Here is a 17,650-nt window from a genome sequence, read left to right on the forward strand (position 1 = left end):
CTTAGATGTTTGGGTTCCAGGTTCTTTGCTGTCCCACAGACCTGTGACATAACAATATTAGTTACAGTTCCAAAGTAGAATGTGACTGATCATTTAATTATGATTTAAGTTCTGATTTGACATATGGAAATCAATAGGCTAATTGGTAATGAAAAATCAAAACAATTACATTTTATTTACTTTTTGTACATTTCAAACTAACAGTCAAGCACAAAAATCAATTTATTTAAAATAATTTCACATCTGTACAGTGAGCGTGAGTGTATTGTAGTTGTTCAATTAAAAAATACTTTACTGATCACAAAAGTAAATTATATAATATAATAGTAGTTCAAATGCATGTATTTTAGTTTAGCTGTGCTCCCCAGTGTAGATAAGGATATAGAGTGTGTAAATAAATAACGCACCATTGTGACACATTTGTTTGAAGATGTGGTTCTGCAGGTTTGTCATTCTGAGTGTCTTGCACTGGGTCAGACTCTAGCTCGTACATGTAAGGCTGGATTGACAAGTCTACAGTTGTTGAAATCCTTATTCTTGCCATCTGCCATCACTAATATGCACCTTCATATACATTCATTTTTGTACTGTACTTTACGGTGTATATATGTATATAAATAAGCATATGTGTGTATGTATGTGTGTATATTTGCATTGGTACATTACTATATATCACATGTGTATATTGTGGGGTTTTGTTTGTTATCTTTTATTAATCTTTCATTATTCTTCTCAGCCTCTCTTGTATTAAGCTGCAGTAATGTGCAAATTTCCAGACTGGGGGATCAATAAAGTTTTATCTTATCTTATTTAATCTTAAAAACAGTTTTTAGTCGATAGATAACTGTGTTTTTGCTATGAAACTACAAATATGGCCGAATGGGGTGGAGTCGAATGCTCAGGGACCTGGAGGGGGTGGGATGTGAAATATCTCATTTATATTTAAAAAGACCGCACCAAAACAGCTTGCTCTGAGGTGTAACTCAGAACAGGGGTAAACCAAGGAAAGCAAGGAGTCTGTGGAACAACAAAAACGAGGAATTAAGACCAAGGCGTTGCAGTTTTATTTTAAATAGACCATAAGTGAATGATTTAGACGTGAAAAAGAAGGATTTAAAAGCATGATATGATACCTTTAAGTCAAGCTGAGTACTTGATTTTTATGCTTTGATTTCTGCCATCCATCAGCAGAGCCGAGCAGTTTTCACTCCGTTTTTAACACTCAGTGTTACTTTTATTTCTACAGTAATGTGTACGTTTCTCAAAAGCAGCTGCGATTCTGAGTTACTCAGTGAGAGTGATCCCAGTTTTCATCCTCTTTTTGCAAAGTTAATGCTACAATCTGTAAATAACATCTTATACAGTATGTTGCAAAATAAAATGAGGCAGGAAATGTTTTGGTTCCTTTTTTGATTAAAGGACTCAAATCTGTCAGCTTACATTTGTTTATTTTACAGGAACAACCATTGAGATGAGCAAAAGCTTTGCAGTTTATGTTTAATGGAYCAGGATGTGTGAAATAAAAACACCTTAAAGAGAAATAGACCTCACAACCTTCACACACAARACCTTTCACTTCTTATTTTAATAAAACTATTTATAATATAACTGTTCAGATCTTTGGAAGTGAGGTTCTCTGGAAAGAAACAATTACTATTTTACTTGGGGGGAGTGGTGGCACAGTTAGATAGATCTATAGGTGGCTGGTTGGAATCCCTTGACTGTTACATCAAATCTGTGGGTGGGAAAGGTGAAGTGCGCACACCTGCTTTCACCCTCATTTGCCCCACTCTGGGCCCCAGAGCAAGGCCCTTAATCCCCACCAGCTGTTCCCTCAGGCACCCAAGATGGCAGCCCCTTGCTCCACACGTGGGCTGTGGTAGCTTGGTGGTTGTGTCTGGAAGGGCATCTGGTGCAAAATTAATTGCCAAATCTTTGAACGAGTCAACTCACTGTGGCAAGCCCTGAAGAAGGAAACAGTTGAAAGACTAAAAATAAAATAAAATAAAATAAAATAAAATAAAACAAAATAAAATAAAATCTTACCTGTTAAAGGTAGATTTTTGAACATCAATTTTTTGGTACCGTATTTATTCGTGTATAATACGATCTCATGTATAATACGACCCCCTCAACAACATATGTACTAAAAGGTATTTTGACAACAAATATATATCAGCTGGTCTCATTTCCGGACTCAGGCATTTTGTGAATGAAGCCGATATTTCAGTTAAAATATATAAGTAAAAATATTTATCTCAGTATAGTTCTACCCCCCAACTTTATGGATGATTTTATGGATTTAATTTTATGTATTATACTTGAATAAATATGGTAAATATATGTGTAATGTGAAAGACATCAGTGTAACGATTCATACAATGATATTATTATTACATTATTTTTGCATAAACTTCCATGAATTTCTGTGAGACTGAGGTTGGAAAATAATGGCAGTGATCCAGTTTGGTATTGACCCCACTCAGACTAGCTGTTAGCTCACACATATTAAAGCCCAAAATCTTTTTATTTTTATTATTCTGATCAGGACCACACACAAAAGAGTTAGAAATAAAAACAAAAATTTAAAATCTAAAATTTGTAACAACCTTAGCCAAGTTTGGGTTAGTCTTTTCCAATAATGTGAGATGTTTTGGTCCAAAAAGAACATATTCCAATGAAAAACAATTTTCATATCAGAAAATCCTATTTGAATGGATATGTGACAGCTCATTCAATATGTACTGAGTAGTAACAGAATGACATCAGTGTCAAGATTGTGTTTTAACGTGAGTTTTATCATGATAGGACCAAACTGAAGATGTCTGTTCAGACAAACAAACCCTGCCGACACTACATATCAACATACAGCTTTAGAAATAAGTTCCTTAAACATACAATCAAGTATTTTGCTTTCTGTTGAATATAAAAAAGAACAAAAAGACTTGTTGTTCTCAAGACGCGGCTAATTTGCAGCACGTCTTTACTATTTGTAATTCTGAGGTAATGGTAAACACTGCTGTTCTCTTGATTGTCTCTACACATCCAGCCGACAGTAATGTGTCTGAAATTAAGTTTCAATTCAAAGTGAAGTTCACACATTATGCTGAAATTATGCAGTCACAAGGTAAACAGTGTGTAATTTGCAACAGTGCATATAAAACACGGCTTGGAATTTTAAAAGAGCGCACAAAATTAAAGAAACCGTCTTTATTGAAGCCTTTTTCCATTTGCCTTTCTTCTTTACAAATTTATATCGGAAAAGCTATAAAACAAAGACAACATGCTTGAAACATTTGTTTTTAGTACAAAATATAAATTATAATATGTGTTTTCTTACTTAAAAAAGGAAATTAACTTTTAGGGCTTTATCAAAGTGACCTTGTATCTGACACAAGAATAGTTGTTACTTATTTCAGTGTCTGTCAAACTGAAATGTTTGCAGAAATTTTTTAAAATCCAAAAGTGTTTTTTCATTTTTGAGGCAGAAAATCTTATTTACCAGTCTGTAATTCTGACAACTTAAATGGGTTTTCAACACAAGCAATTCATAAAAAACATTTTATCAACATCACATTTGCCTAAAAGTTTATTTTTAAACATTTAGATCAGGGGTGTCAAACTCATTTACAGCGAAGGGCACGAGAATTATGGTGGGCCTTAAAGGGTCAGTTGTAATTAATGTCAATGTTTCATGTTTATCTTTGACTAAACATGAAACGTTACATTTCTCGTCTCATTGCTATGGCTGAGCACCGCTAACAAACAATAACTGAGCTTTAGCTGGTTTTTCCTGCAGAGAAACAGCATTTTAACACATCCTCTCAAGAGCACTGAAAATTACTATGTGTACGACTGACTAAATGTGAAATAAATAATACAGAAATATTATTAAAAGTAAAAGTAAGAGATGTGGTAAGTAGATGATATCTAAAATATCTAAAACAGATCTGAATGAAACTCCCAGGATCACATTTAGTCAGCCCAAATCGACATGCAACATAATCACAGCTAATCAACCTCAGCCAACACAAAAATGGTTATAACTCAGTCAAATAAACTAATAATTAGAGTTTAATGTGTTTTTTTGCTGAGCACCATCCTTAACATATACTGTGCATATTAACAGACTCTTCAACATCTCACAATATGACATGAGAGACAACACAAACTGGCATTTATAAGGTTTAACCAGGTCACACGTCGTCATACGATCTTATTTTGATGCTCTGGCATAAAAGGTGGTGCACAATATGCATTCCTTCTAGAAATGCTAGGCGTTTAAATTGATATGACTTTCCTTGCATTTCATAAAAAATATAAAACCACGGCACAGCTAACATTTATGTCTGGCAGAGCTGCATCTGTTGACAGCGTTCAGCAGGACTTACCACATAAAAGTTTAAAGGAACTCATTAAAACATTAATAAATGCTCGAGTCTTGGGCAATGCCTCAGCTTATTTTTACACTACCATCTAATCTGACGGGTTAAACTTGTTTTTAAGACATGATTTGAACAACAAACTGTATTGATAATACAGCAAGGCAAAGCCTCAAGTGAATGAAATTGTAATTACCTTTATCGTCTGATTCTAATAAATCCTGAGAAAAACTAACTATATATGTTTATGATAAGATACATTTTGTGCTTCCATTGAAAAATAAATGGCATTTTTGTTCATTGTTTTTGAGCTGCTTTATGTAACTGCAATGACTACCGCATTTTATCTGTTCTTTACTTGAATGTATTTCTGCTCTGTTTTAGCTTCTGTTTTGTACACTTGAAGCCTTTTTAGGCTGCGGAGATGTCAGCTTTGATTTCTCTTTCTCTGTGTAGGTTGTATTGAGTTTTTGTACTTAATTCAGTGTTTCATCACTGATCAATGTTTTATCACTGTTTTATCTTGACAATTGAACAATTGCCTAACCACTTTTGTTCCTGATAAAAGAGTACTCCTGAGGTTTACAGGGTGTAAAAAAAAAACTTTGAAAGGCTGCCCACAATTTATGTCTCCTGGATGTCGCTTGCCTGGTCTCGACTCCGTTTATATACGAGTGTTTCAGCAAGGCAGTGTACAGTGAGAGCAGGCTTTTGATCTAAAACCGAGGGTGCGTATCGCATCTTCCTAAGGAAAGAAACTAGTCAATATTTGGCCTCAGGTTATTTAATTTAGACAAGGAGTTTGATTCATACATTAAAATTTCCAATTACCTGTCAAGAGTTGAGCAAGCCCTGAGGAGCTGTTTTAATCATTCAGCTTTATCTAACTCTTTAAATTGAGTTTAACATGGATAGGATCATACATTCTGCCTCAGGGAAGGTGATATGCCTTAATTTGTTGTAAATAGTCAACATTTTAGGAATCCATGTTTAACTACTTGTATGGAATACTCATCACTCCTTTCCCTTCTCGTCTTACTCTTTGCAGTCTTGCTGATCCTTTTAAAAAAGCCATACATGAGAATTATGGGGGACTAATAAATATTCACGTCAGCAAATTCCTATATCTCATTAGCAGCGTTGTGCACGAATGCATTCAAATGAGCGTGTCCRTGAGTGGCATTCAAATTTTCTGGGAACTTTGAACTTACCAAGACTGGTTCGAGGAACTTGGACTGAGCGCGGCGACAATAAATGACATTCTTTTTACGAAACAATGGCTGCTGTTCTGCTTTTAGGTCAAACTTGAGCTACCTCTTGCTGAATAAGCCTGCTGTAATGTGGCTGATGTCTGCTGTGAAGGCAAGATGCTACAAGCACACTTGTGTACCTGTTATTTTTAAAATATTTGCTTTTTTTCCCACTTGCTTTCAACTTTACTGCAAAAATTGAAGGTCCGTGACTAAAACAGCAAAAGTGAAAGCTCACATGGGGGTGTGTTTGCACCCCAGGTATAGCACGCACCCTTGCTGAGACCAGGATCCAAATTACAAAAAGTGATCTGAACAAACTCTAAGCTTCAGCCACAGACAGAGCTAGCAGGTGGTAAAGACCTGCAAAAAAATAAACAAACAAGTTGCAATTTAAGAAATACTTTGATGTTACTGTTTTTTTCCTCTGACTGTATACATATGTAAGTACAGCTGAAATATCAGCAGACTTCATATTTTATTTATTTTAGTGAACATTTTGTCAGCTGAGGTGTTAAGCAAAATCAGGATTTATTTTTTTTTAAAGAATCAACCTTCAAGTGCTTTGCAATAATTTATAAATTAAAATACAGTCATGATGAGCTGATGAATCTTGATGTGGACACAGTGAATAAGAGAAAAACAATTATCTAAATATGCTAGCAAAGCCAACTAAAAATCAGTCTTGTATAAAGTACATCAAAGTGATATTTAAGTAAAAGTAAAAGTACCTTACCATAAAATTACTTTGGTAAAAGTTCAAGTCGTCTCTAAGTACAGTATATTACTTGAGTAAAAGTCTTAAAGTATGTGACATTTATTGTACTTAAGTATCAAAAGTACATATCTGATATAAAAAGTACTTACACATTAAAAGTAAAAGTATTGAGTAAAAGTGAGCAGTTAGAATTTCCAAAAGGAGGTGACACTTTTCTAAAGGTCATAATGACTATAATGCTCTATTAAAATGTTAATGTTAACAAATATAGGATATATTTGTCTACCTGTTTCAGCTGCATTTATCTCTCAAACAAGGCTACATACAGTATGTCTGATCTGTCCTGCTGGAGTTTGATGTGATTTGTGTCATGTACAGTTGTGCTGAATCGTATAAACCAAGAATGGTATGTTTTTATATTTTCATCCAATCACAATTAAATTCACTCTATCTATCTGGCATCTTTATCTTACAATAACAAGCTGTAATTATAACAAACCAAAATGAAATGGGAGCAATAACATCCTATTTCTTCAGTTCTTTAAAAAGGGAAAGAGTAGAAAGTACAGATAATTGTGTGAAAATATAAGAAGGAGATGTAAAAATTTGGTTGAAAAAATAATTAATCAAGTAACGTATCGATAATCTAAATTTCTACTTAAGTATTAAGCAGAAGAATTTGTACTTTGTTACGTTACACAAAGTACAAAGGCTGGGGAAAGGGAGGTCTGGGTTTCCCTGCTCAAACTGCTGCCCCCGTGACCCGACTTTGGATAAAGCGGAAGATAATGGATGGATGGAYRYTTTATAYCTTTGTGATTACACAATTAGTGGGCAAATTCAACACAACATAATCCACAAACCTCTTACATGTTTATTAGTCATTTTTATTTAGTTTAAAGTTGATAAGAAACAGTTTCAAAATMTTTTGGTGGTAAATTATGAACAAAAGTTAATTTAGTTCTAATCTGTGTGAAATGACTTGAATTAGCTTCAGTGGTTGAATGTGAACACTGCTCATAAAGGATATTTGAGGACACAAAGACAAACGTCTTCTCTGACTAAAGTCATCTCTGTCATTAGTCATTAGTTATTAAATTATGCAGTTTTTTAAACACACAAAAGAGGGAATAATAAATATGACAGCTCTGATCCATCATACAATCCTCATTGTTGTGTACCGTGTGGTGCATTCATCATATTCTGTTAAATGATGCTGTGGTCAAGTATACAACTAACATATGCCTGACATGCAGGTGGTCACAGCTGGACCCCCCATCCTGCCATTTCTGAATCTATTTCTCAAAGATATTACAGAGATTTGAGCTGCTGTACGATATTTCCCATTCCGTCTTATCAGTGGGCAGAATGATGTCTGGCATGGCAAACAAAGTAAGAGTAAGGTTCCTAAATAAAGCATGAAATTGACAGGACGCCCAAGTGAAGAACCAGAGCCAGCGGCCCTCATGCAAGCAAGCAGGTCCAGCTGCTCACCTCCAGACTTCACGCCACCCATTTGGACCTCCATTAAAGTGCCAGGCACTCTGAGTCAACACTTTTAATGCAGAAAATGACTTTATTTTCCATTATAAGCACCAAATTTCAAAATCTGCCTACACAAAGAGCAGCTCGTTTTTCCGCTTCTCCACAGATGAATTTGCATACATTGGGCCACTGAAGAAGAAAAAGAGGAAGAGGAAGAAGAAGAACTTCCCCCATTTCAGACATTTGGTCATGGTAGTGTTCGAGTACGGGATAAAAAGGAATAAGCAATTTACTTCACTGCGCGTCAGCTTTCAAAACCTTGTTAAAAAATCTCGACACGTCGCACATTTATAACCCAGCAGATTATTTGGTGACTGACGTGTAAGTTGATGAAGATTTATATATTTGGTTTCAAATGCGTGCGTGTGTGTGTTTGTGTTCCCATATTGTGTGCCTGATTGTGCTGCTTGAGAATGCAAAACAGAAATCAGGAGAAACATATATTTTAGGAAAGCGTTTAACTCACCAGGGAACTGGTAGCTGTAGCTGGGTGCGAATCCAGTGTATCCTCGACCATACGTTGCCACAATGTTAGGGTAACCTTTGATAAAAAGAAAAATTATTAAACAGAGAAAAAGWGAACTAAGTAACATGAGACATACTGATTTTGGACTCATATTCTAAAGCTTTCTTTGCTTGTCTTGTTTGTAGGAGATATTTTKATTGCATTCTTCAAACCCAGTAAAAGTGATATATTCACAGCCTGTATACGTATATACACACATTGCCTTAAATCTTATTGCCTGAAAAACATTCRATTTAACAAGTAGCTGTCTTCACCAATGGCCATCATCCGCAGCTGTGTTAGCTATTCTTCTAAAGGACTTTGTTCCAGGATTCCTGTCAGATATGACAGTAATTAATTAAATCAATGAATTGTTTTCGAAACATCCAATGAAAACTATGAAGCCTTCACTCTAATAGCACTGTAAAAATGWAACGTTGGATTTACTTAATGTTATGTCAACTTGTTCCACTCAACTGAGTTGAGTAAATTCAAAGCAATATACCAGTTTTTTTAACCAAATAACATGAATTTACTCAACTCAGTTAAGTGTAACCAGTTGACATAACATGGTTAAGTAAATCCAACATTTAATTTTTAGAATGCACATTTCTAAAGAGGGGAAGATATGATTATTTCAAATTAGAATATTACAGACTGCTTTAAATGGTAAATGGTACTGAACTTATAGAGAGCTTTTCAAGTCCCTCCAGACCCCAAAGTGCTTTACACTAACAGACATTCACACTCACATTCACACACTGATGATGGCAAACTACACTGTAGCCACAGCTGCCCTGGGGCACACTGACAGAAGCGAGGCTGCCATGCACCGGCGCAACCGGACCCTCTGACCACCAGAAGTGGGCAAGGTGGGTGAAGTGTCTTGCCCAAGGACACAACGACTGAGAAGGTTGGACGGGGGATCGAACAAGTGACCTTCCGGTTCCAGGACGACTCCCCTAACCACTCCGCCACAGACGCCCTTTAATTCTACAAGATTTAAAAAAAATCGTATTGATAACTGGTAAATTTTGTGGGTGGAAAAGTTTACTTCAGGGTGTTGGAAGATTGGAATTGTGAAACTTCAGATTCAGGAGGAGCAGTTCATCCTGATGTGTTAATGTTGGATAAGGAATGAACCCAAATCCAGACAGAGGTAGGAGTTTTTAAGAAAAATATTTCTTTGAACAAAAATAAAACAAAAAGCTGGCAGGGCAGCTAAATAAACAAAAAGCTTAAAGTACGACAAGGCGACAACGAAGGAAACCATAACTATTGGTGAAGAAACCAAACAATGAACCAGCAAGGATATGAAGGACAAGACCAGTATTTAAACAAACAGAGGGAGAAAGGAAATGACAAACACCTAGGAGTAAGACTGATTAGTGATTGCAGACAGGTGAGGATGATAAACAGAGAATGACCTAGAAACAGCTGAGGAGAACTGAAAGGTGGAGACACAGGGAAAACACAGAACAACAAAAACACACATCCTCACATGATGGTTTAACAGTGGATTAAATCAGTTTAAACGAGCTGCTAAAAGAGTCATAGGAACTTTAATCTCTTCTGTAGGATCCTGTGGTGAATCTTACTTTAGTCATCCAGTCATGTATAACCAAAGTAAGAGCTGGTTATGATTCTCAATATGGGTTGGACTCCACCAGGGCTGCCTCAGGTCTCTGATCCTGTTTGTGGTGTTCAAGTACAAGCTCTAAAGGTGCAGTTACAGGGAAAGGGAGGTGGGTATCATGTTTGGTAACCCCAGGGTCTTGTCTCTGCTTTTTTGAAGATGATGTGGTTTTGTTGGCGTCTTCAGGCCATGACCTTCAGTGTGCACTGAGGCGGCTGGATGGGAGTCAGCTCCTCTTAGTCTGGGGTCACGGTTCTTTACTGGGAAAAGGTGGATTGCCCCTGTCAAGTTAGGAATGACTCTCTGCCTCAGGCGTAGGAGTTTAAGTATCTGTGAGTCTTGTTCACGAGAGATGGTTGTAGGGCCATCACAAAGACTTGGAGACAAACAAGACAAAAAATAAATAAAAATCACACTCTCACTCACACCAGGGGACAATTTAGGGCTACCAATCAATGGAATATGCATGTTTTGGTCTGTGGGAGGAAACCAGAGTACCTGGAGAAAACCCACACATGCATGAGGAAACATGCAAACTCTACACAGAAAGACAAAGGGAGAATGAGATGAACCTTTTGTGAGGCAACATTGATAACCAATGCTGTGCTGCAAAACGTTCAGTCTTTTTGAAATATTTTAACTGGAATAGCCACTAAAATTGCTACAATCAAGAACATGGAACTTGTTTGATAGGGTTCATTGACCTCATATATTGGCAACACCAAACTAAACTAAAAATGTAATTTAACAGTGTTTTCTGTAAGCAAAAGTTATTGTTTTTGTCTGGAACTCCCTAGATGGGTGAGGTGTTCTAAAGGGACCAACGGGGGATCTGGTGTCATTAGAAATATTTAAAAGTAGCAGATGTATTGTTCATCTGCTCTCATGATTCTTATTACAACCACAGACCAACCAGTTAATTAGCTGGACAGTTTTCAGACAGAAGCAGCTGTGGGCAACATATTGAGAAACGATGTAAGGGAGTCGGCATCAGAATTAGGAAAATTAAAAAAAATTAAAAAACGAGAGAAGTCAAAGGGTGAGTGAGCGGGAGTGCGAGTCTGCAACAACCAGAGCACCATCAAAGTTAATATAATATGAAACAACATTCTATTTCGATTATCATTTGTTTTACCTGTTATAGTTATTATTGCTGATAGCCGTGTGTCTTGATTAAGGTATTGAGGGGAAAATYCTTTAGGTTAGGTATGTATTCATGAGCCCATATTTTGTGATTATTTTTTGTAAATTACCACAGCAATGACCCCAGAGAACTTGTTTTATTTTCCTTAGCCAATGAAGTCATTGGAATGACATTATCATTTCAATTTCTGCMCAATAAAAACAGTGCTATTAATGACCCTGGTCTAAAACAATAATAKAATTTAGACTAGGGAAGCACTAATTGCAGTTTTCTGGCTGATCAATCTTTGAAAAGTTGGACCTGCTGATTTTGAACAATACCGGTTTTCTTTTATATAACTGACACTGTCAGGTGTTATAAGGTCACAATACACCTCCAATGTTCCAATTTTATGTTATTTAAAAATATTGAGCAATCCTCTTGCAACAATACACACATGTTTTAACTGGACACCATCCCTCTCTCACAGCAGAGCAAAAGGGGACAGCGGCTGATTGTCAGAGCTTTGTGGCGGTAGGTAAGATCAGTGGACAAGATCGGCYTCTCGTTAAGTATCGGCCAGTCACCAGTCACCCAAAATTAAGTAAATCTAATTTATTGTGCACCTSTAATTTAGACAAAGCAAACAGTGTGCAAGTTGCAAAGTAAGTTTCAAATGAAAATGTTTAAGAAAATTTAGACACATGACCAGTACTTGGCAGCCTGAAGGCCTATTCCATTTGATCCATGAAGTATAAATTATATATATAATAAAAAAGGTGGGTAAAAACACTTAACTACTCAGCAAACTGTGCAGTATTAAAGATTGAGAGGATTTTCGCAGCTTCTTTTGGATTTTCACTGTTAAAAATGTCTCTGCTTTTTTAATACAAAGAAATGCTCTTGTAATATGTACAAAATGTGATTTGGTGCCTTTACAGATAAGCAGCGTGTTTCTTTGGAGCTGTGTGCCAATAACGTTTTAAAAATAAGAATAAAAATAAGAATAATGTTTGTTTATAATATCTGAATTCTAGAATATTACAACCACATTATATTAGTCTTCAGCTATCTTCTATGCACAAAAGATTTCTACAGATCCTCTGAATCCTTKTATATCACCAGAAGACAATCTAATCCCCCAAAATGATTTCATGCTAATACATTATTCTTTTTATTCACTATAATACAACCTATAATATTTATACTAATGATTTTTAATTGGTTCAAATTATATTTTAAAGCTTTAGTATGAGACAACTTAAAATTTTTCTTCTCTCRCTGCTAAATGTAATAAGGTACAAAAAAAAAACAATGATGGCATTTTACAGATTTTTTTAAGATTATCGTCTGCTTGTTTCAGACGATATTAACTAACAAACATTAAMTTACTAAAAAACGTTGCAATACATATGATGCAAAGCTCTACTGTTTGAGAAGTCTAGTCAGAACTAGYGTGCATAGGTTTTCAACATGAAGGTGTCTCTGAATGCATGCCAAATATGTTTTTGCATGCCTGTGTATTCTTGTGGATCTATGCAGGGGGTGTGCAGGTTGGAGTACGAAGATGTGTGTAGATGCTCTGTTCTGTATGCTCTGTAGYCTGTGCCAGCTGGAATCAGAAAGGTTGACCTTGGTCATAAATATCTAATCAGTGTTTGCTGTCCATGAAAAAGTTCAATTTATTCCTGACCCAATGGGAAAATGCCTCAGCCAGAGCCTCTCTCGCAGACAAAACGAAATTCAACTCCGAGAGGCGGTGAGGGGAACCTTAACCTGGTTTGGATGAAGTAGGACAGAGGCTGCGCCTGAGAGAAAAAAAATAAAAAAATAAAAAAATAAYGGTTCTCATCATGTGTTGATGAGAAGTCATCACTAGGAAGCTACAGATGGATAGCTCTCACAAAACCTCTCATTGTTTGTTTGGTCTGAAAAGAACTGTGATATGGTACAATGAAAAGCTATCACAGGCAGCAAAGTATTGGATATTATATGTTTGATACTGTCTTACTGTCAACAAAATAAATGCCAAGCTGAAATTGTTGGCTTAGATACCCCAGCTCCTCCGTAGTTCAACATTTTCTGAAATGAGGAAAAAAAAAGAAAAAAAAAAAGAAGAAAAAAATACAAAACAAAACAATTTCTTTGTCTGATGCCCTGCTTTAGAGSTAGTTTCACATAACTAAATGCCAGAATTTGCAGCCAGCTGTATGCAGGAGAGAAAGCAATGCAGTGATGCGACAAGGCTTTGTGATCCAGGCAAGCATCTTTTCTTTTAGAAAATGGTTCGTGTGTCCAAACCAACAGAAACAAGACTGGGAGTAAATTGTGAAAGAAGGAGAAAGCAGGGAATAACTTGCTGTTTGACTTAATGAAGCCTGCTACTGTATCTGGCCTTGTGGCGGCCTCTTAGTGCTCTTATTTGCCTTATTAATATGCATGCTAATGTACCTATTTTATGGCTCAACAGCTCTGATTCACTTTAAAATCAATTATCCATCTGGTACACCCATACCTCGCTCAGGCTCAAATGTGTATTAATTTCAGCAAACATACATCGGCACAACACAATAAAGATAAATGCCTCGATTAGAGGCAGTAAACAAAGGAGCTGGGGATGGCTTTAATGAGATTTGGCACAAAAGGAGCTTACACTTTCTTAAATAATGAGCCTAGGGTCCCTTTTTCCAAATGCAAATTATATAAAGGAATGTTTCGCTGTCCTTGTTCCAATTTCATTTAGATAAGAGTGTCTCCAAACAAGTTGGCTGTTAACATTCTCACATGARCACATCACTGCCTTTCTGCCTGGCATCTCCCAGAGGAGGGCACGAGTGCTCTCCTCATCGCAGGCACTTTAGTCTGTAATAAGTTCTGAAAAGTTCACTGTGCTTGTTAAATACTTCGACCAGATGAGACGAAATGGGAAACGACTTTGATAGAGTTGACAGGTTCACTTGGTCAGACTTATCAACACTTTTTACCACCAACAATTGTGTAATCACTCTCACAGAAAGGTCAAGCCTTCAATAACCCTGACAGTTTAAGTAACTTTATGCAGACAAATGATGAGATAAATGGACGGACAGAAAGGCAGATACAAGATGTGTGTAAGTCTTGTTGAAAGCTGCTTSATAGGTGGAACTTAAGAAAAGGATAAGAAACTCCTGAAGCACCTGTRRCATGCATRTCYKTCAAATGCAAAAAGYCAAAGGGAACATCTTTATATTTAAGAAACTTGGGATAAAACACATTATTTTACCCATTTTGTCACATCACTGGCATGTTTTCGTTTGGATTTGGCTCAGCTAAAGTGTAACTTTTGTGTCTACTACTGGTGMATTTTCCCACAATTTGAAGAKAATTTTACTAAATTCTTTGGATTAATAAAGCAACAGAAAATCATCATTTTATGATGGTAAAACACTGAAAACCAGACGTTAACCTGAACTTTATGTGAGATCATAACTCAGACTTCCAATATCCTTATTTTGTTTTTTATTCAGTAGTTACTCTTGACTGCATCCTATGATACTCTCTTATACTTTTTATTTTTTCATCTCTTATTTGTGGCACCCCCTAGATGGACGGCCCCCTTAGCATTTGCCTACACTGCCTATGCCAGTGTTCAACATCCTTGGTGACATAATTACATCACAGCACAGTTTGTTTAACCCTAACCGTCTGGATCAACACATATTCCTAAAAAAACAAATTGAACATGAGGTTTGAATACAGTGTGACTAAAGTGCAAATTTGTGTGCACATTCAGTATCGGTCAACAATTTACTTTAAATGACTTCCRTCCATCTGTTTTTAAATTCTCATTACAGATAAAATATTTTACTGTCTCAATGGTTATTATGACAGTGATTGTTTACAGCAGCAGGTGAATGTCAGGAAGAGTTTATTTTTTTCCAATGTGTAATCAGTTATGAGAGACTCTTTGGTGAAAAGGTTAACTTATGCTTTATTGTTCACAATGTAGATAATGGAATTTGCCACTGGATGCTGAGTTACTTGAAACTTGTTAAACACATTTGCTGCCTGTTAGTTTTTAATCTTGCACTAAGCTTCATTTTATGTGTTTTGAGTCAAGTTTTATGAACATATTTAGTTATCCTAACAGAAAACCTGCTTGTGGTTATTTTTAATTAGGTACTAAATGTTTAGTCTTATTAAATGACCAAATCTTTCATTTGGATGGATAAAAATATAACCCATTGTGCTAAATCAAAACTCATTTCAAAYAGAACTGCATTTGTTTGAATCATACCAGTTTTTGCTCTATTTTTAAAGTATTGGATTGTTGGCAGCATGTCATGATACAGAGGTACAAAACTTTAGCTGACACATTTTGAAACAAATACAAAATTTAAAGAAATGATAGAATAAGCTTTATTTAAATGCAAAACGGGATACATCTTATTCATTAGATTTGATTGCTTTTACTAGTTTGCCCTATAGACTCAATATGCTAATACAGGTATGGAATATTACTGCTGTAATCATAATGCRTTTATTTGTTTTGTTGCTCATTCATGAGGTAGTTTATATGTCTGATTATGTTTACTGCTGCTGTGTTGATTTATATTCTATTGTATGTTTTGTGATGCTTTTAAATCTGTGATTTAGGCAATAAAAGAACACTAAAAAAGGAAAAAAAACTGCTTTAACCATGACCATATTTGTAAATAAAAAAATGCGAAATGGTGGCATCTTATAGGTTTACTTTTCCATCAGGCGTTTTTTTCTCTATATGTAAAAATACATTTAAAGTGATTGCAACTCCATTCGTTTTTTTCCCCTACACAATCAAATGATATGCATATGGAATGTGAGAGACAAAATAGATGACTGGATTCAAGACAGACMGATAGATAGCCGGATTGAGGGGGGGTTGAGCAGGACGGGGGCAGGGAGGCAGAGAGTGCAATAGTGTTAAATAAAAAGGGACACAGGCTTGGGCTCGATGGTAATGAAGAGGGGTGGGCCAACAGTTGAGGTCCCTGTAGATGAGATCTCTCTCTGACATGTGTGTCCCCTTCATTACCCATTAAGGGGGGCACAGTGATGAATCCTTAATATGACATTACACCAATTTTCCTCTTCATTTAGCCTGCTAATGTGCTGGTCTGCTCCTATATGCCCAGGGGCTGCCTGTACCAGACTCAACCAGAAATAGAGCGCAGTGGCCACTGGCGGCACATCTTGAAGCAACCTAATTAGGGGCAGCAACCACCTAATGGGGCTTCCTAGACAAGAGTTTACTCAGGTTGTTTTGGTAGCAGGTAGAAATTGATGCCCGAGCGGTGTGGTGTCTGACACCTTTCTGCAAATTCCAAAGCCGGTGGAAACCAGTCACTCTTAAAATAACTATGTAGTAGCTGCTACTTGATAAGAGTGTCAAGCAGCTCTGCTTCTAGTACATGCATTGTTKTGTGGCTTTAGATCTGAACGTAACTCACTCAGCATGCCCATCCCCAGCATGAAGGCATCCATGGTGTAGGGCAGACCCCTGGCTCGCCCTCGTGTGCCTGGTGGGAACATCACCTCCTTGGGCTGGGCCTTCTTACATTCTACCTACGTAAACAAACAAACACACACATGCACAAAAAAAAAGACAAACCATTAGACTGTGTAGGTACACAACCAGACAGATCTGACAGGGCTGTCTCAGCTTTTAACAGGGTTTTCTGTTTGTCTTGCACACAGCTAGATGTTTTTTCACAGAGGAAAACAGACTAAGTCAATCCTTAGCTCTTTATATTTTAGAAGGGAAGACTCCAAGGAAAACTTACAGTCATGCTCCTCTTCTAATAAAGCAAATATTGTTGCTCCAGTGAGCATGTGCCCAGAGCCTCAGGGAAATACAAGCTAAATATTTTAAGAGTTTTTTAAAGACGTCCTCTTTATAAAAGGCTGTTTTTAATAGATTAAAAAATGGAGGATTATGAAAGCAAGAACGACAGTTTCCAAACAAATTAATTTAAGTTTTGGTGTGCKTTCTTGAATCTGAAGTAAGAAAAATGGGTCAAAACGTAAGAAAAATTGTTGACGACGGCATGTAGGCGAAACACGTCCTGTTTTCTGCCATTATTAAAACAATAGTATTTTTTGGAGTGCTGGTTATCCCATTTTTTGTGTTTCAAAACGTAACAAAATGCAAAAAGTTCTGTTTTGTGTTTGTCYGTTGTTACAGGGCTGAGTGAGGTCCCCAGCGTCCCCCACAGTCTAATTCCACCTGCAGCTCTCATCCCTTCCCTGCATTTATTCCTCTCACTCTGGTTCTCATACATGCAGGTTTGTTCATTTCCCATCGCGCACGACTGACATCCCCTCTGCAGACATAACACATATCAAATGAGGGATGTGACAGGGGCAGATGAGGGGAAAGAGAAAGATGAGAGTCCTATTTATCTGTCCGATCTCTAGGAATCATGGTGAAACCCAAGCGGCTAACAAAAAGGAGGTGGCACGGTTTTGTATAT

The 17,650-nt window shown here is 36.6% G+C and overlaps 1 protein-coding gene across 9 annotated transcripts in view; it reads right to left on the reverse strand.

Annotated features, from left to right (window-relative positions):
- Positions 1–17,650, reverse strand: part of msi2b (musashi RNA-binding protein 2b) — a 301,595-nt gene that overhangs the window by 44,098 nt on the left and 239,847 nt on the right. For all 9 annotated transcript variants that reach the window (XM_014006809.1, XM_014006806.1, XM_014006808.1 and 6 more), the window contains 2 exons: positions 16,628–16,742; positions 8,362–8,436 (listed from right to left, as the gene is read on the reverse strand). In XM_014006809.1, coding sequence (XP_013862263.1) covers positions 8,362–8,436; positions 16,628–16,742 — 190 coding nt within the window. The remainder of the gene's footprint in view (positions 1–8,361; positions 8,437–16,627; positions 16,743–17,650) is intronic.

This window comes from Austrofundulus limnaeus, unplaced genomic scaffold, assembly GCF_001266775.1.
Source record: "Austrofundulus limnaeus strain Quisiro unplaced genomic scaffold, Austrofundulus_limnaeus-1.0 Scaffold37, whole genome shotgun sequence".
Taxonomy (NCBI): Eukaryota; Metazoa; Chordata; class Actinopteri; order Cyprinodontiformes; family Rivulidae; genus Austrofundulus; species Austrofundulus limnaeus.